The sequence below is a fragment of the Aplysia californica genome, unplaced genomic scaffold (assembly GCF_000002075.1).
Source record: "Aplysia californica isolate F4 #8 unplaced genomic scaffold, AplCal3.0 scaffold00201, whole genome shotgun sequence".
Classification (NCBI taxonomy): domain Eukaryota; kingdom Metazoa; phylum Mollusca; class Gastropoda; order Aplysiida; family Aplysiidae; genus Aplysia; species Aplysia californica.
Genome location: NW_004797471.1, coordinates 720,235 through 721,259, shown reverse-complemented (window position 1 = coordinate 721,259; position 1,025 = coordinate 720,235). Strand labels below are relative to the sequence as shown.

Genomic DNA, 1,025 nt, shown 5'->3' with positions numbered 1-1,025 from the left:
CTCCCTCTCCCACACCCCTCTCCTCTATAATATCATTCTCTCCATCTCTCCCTCCGTCGGGTGGCGTCGGTGGCCTGGATCTAGTGGTTAGGCTACCGGACCCATAATCGTGAGATTGCGTGTTCGTGTGTTCGAGCCACAGCTCGGTCTGACGTTGTGTCCTTGAGAAAGCAGACATTGTGCACATATTTCCCATTTAGATCAGTCCTTTCTGAGATGGATGTTAATTTCGGAAGTCCCGCCTCTTAAATAACCTAACAGTGTTGATAAGGGCGTTAAACCTATAGCAGTTCACCATTTTTTTCCCGACATGGTAAAGCCAGGCGCTCGTCAATTTGGCATGTGGAGTTATTGATATAATCTTAAAGCTTGTTCGTTTGTCTTGCTTTTGGTGAAAACATTACCCACCTATACTGAGAAAAAAAATCGAGATATTTGCAATTGAAGGAGGTGGGGGTCACCTAGATTCAGAAGTGAAATCAACGAGAAAATGGCTGCCAAAGTTTGGCAACCGGCAAAGCTTGGGAGTCCTTGAAAATTGCAAATTTACAGGTTTTTTATGCCTTTGATCTGATCAACATATTTCAGTAAACTCCACACATAAGTTTATTTCTAAATTGGTATAAAAAGTGTTGAGCCAGAAAAAAAAAAAACATTGAAAAAAATATTGCCCAAAGGTAATAAAAATGCTGATTTATTTGATTTTATCAATTTGACGAACGCCTGATTTCACCACGATGTCTCATGTTTTCCCCTTCTTCAGTTCAATGCTACAGTTGCTCCGGGCTGATGTGTAGCTTCACAATACCGAGCCAGATCGTCCACTGCGACGACAGAACACCCTACTGTCTGAACACGTACATCAGGGAGGCTCACGCTGATCACGCATCCATCAGCAAAGGGTGAACAGAAATCTCTATTTTTCCTTTCATGTCCTCCTCATCCCCCTCCTCTTCCTCCTCCTCCTCCAACTCCTCCTCCTCCAACTTCTCCTCTTCCTCCTCCTCCTCCTCCTCCTCCTCCTC

The 1,025-nt window shown here is 44.2% G+C and overlaps 1 protein-coding gene across 1 annotated transcript in view; it reads left to right on the top strand.

Moving 5' to 3' along the window:
• LOC101849289 (salivary glue protein Sgs-3-like) overlaps positions 1-1,025 on the top strand; it is a 3,459-nt gene that overhangs the window by 1,430 nt on the left and 1,004 nt on the right. The window contains exon 2 of the mRNA XM_013082937.2: positions 764-902. Within this exon, the coding sequence (XP_012938391.1) occupies positions 764-902 (139 nt within the window). The remainder of the gene's footprint in view (positions 1-763; positions 903-1,025) is intronic.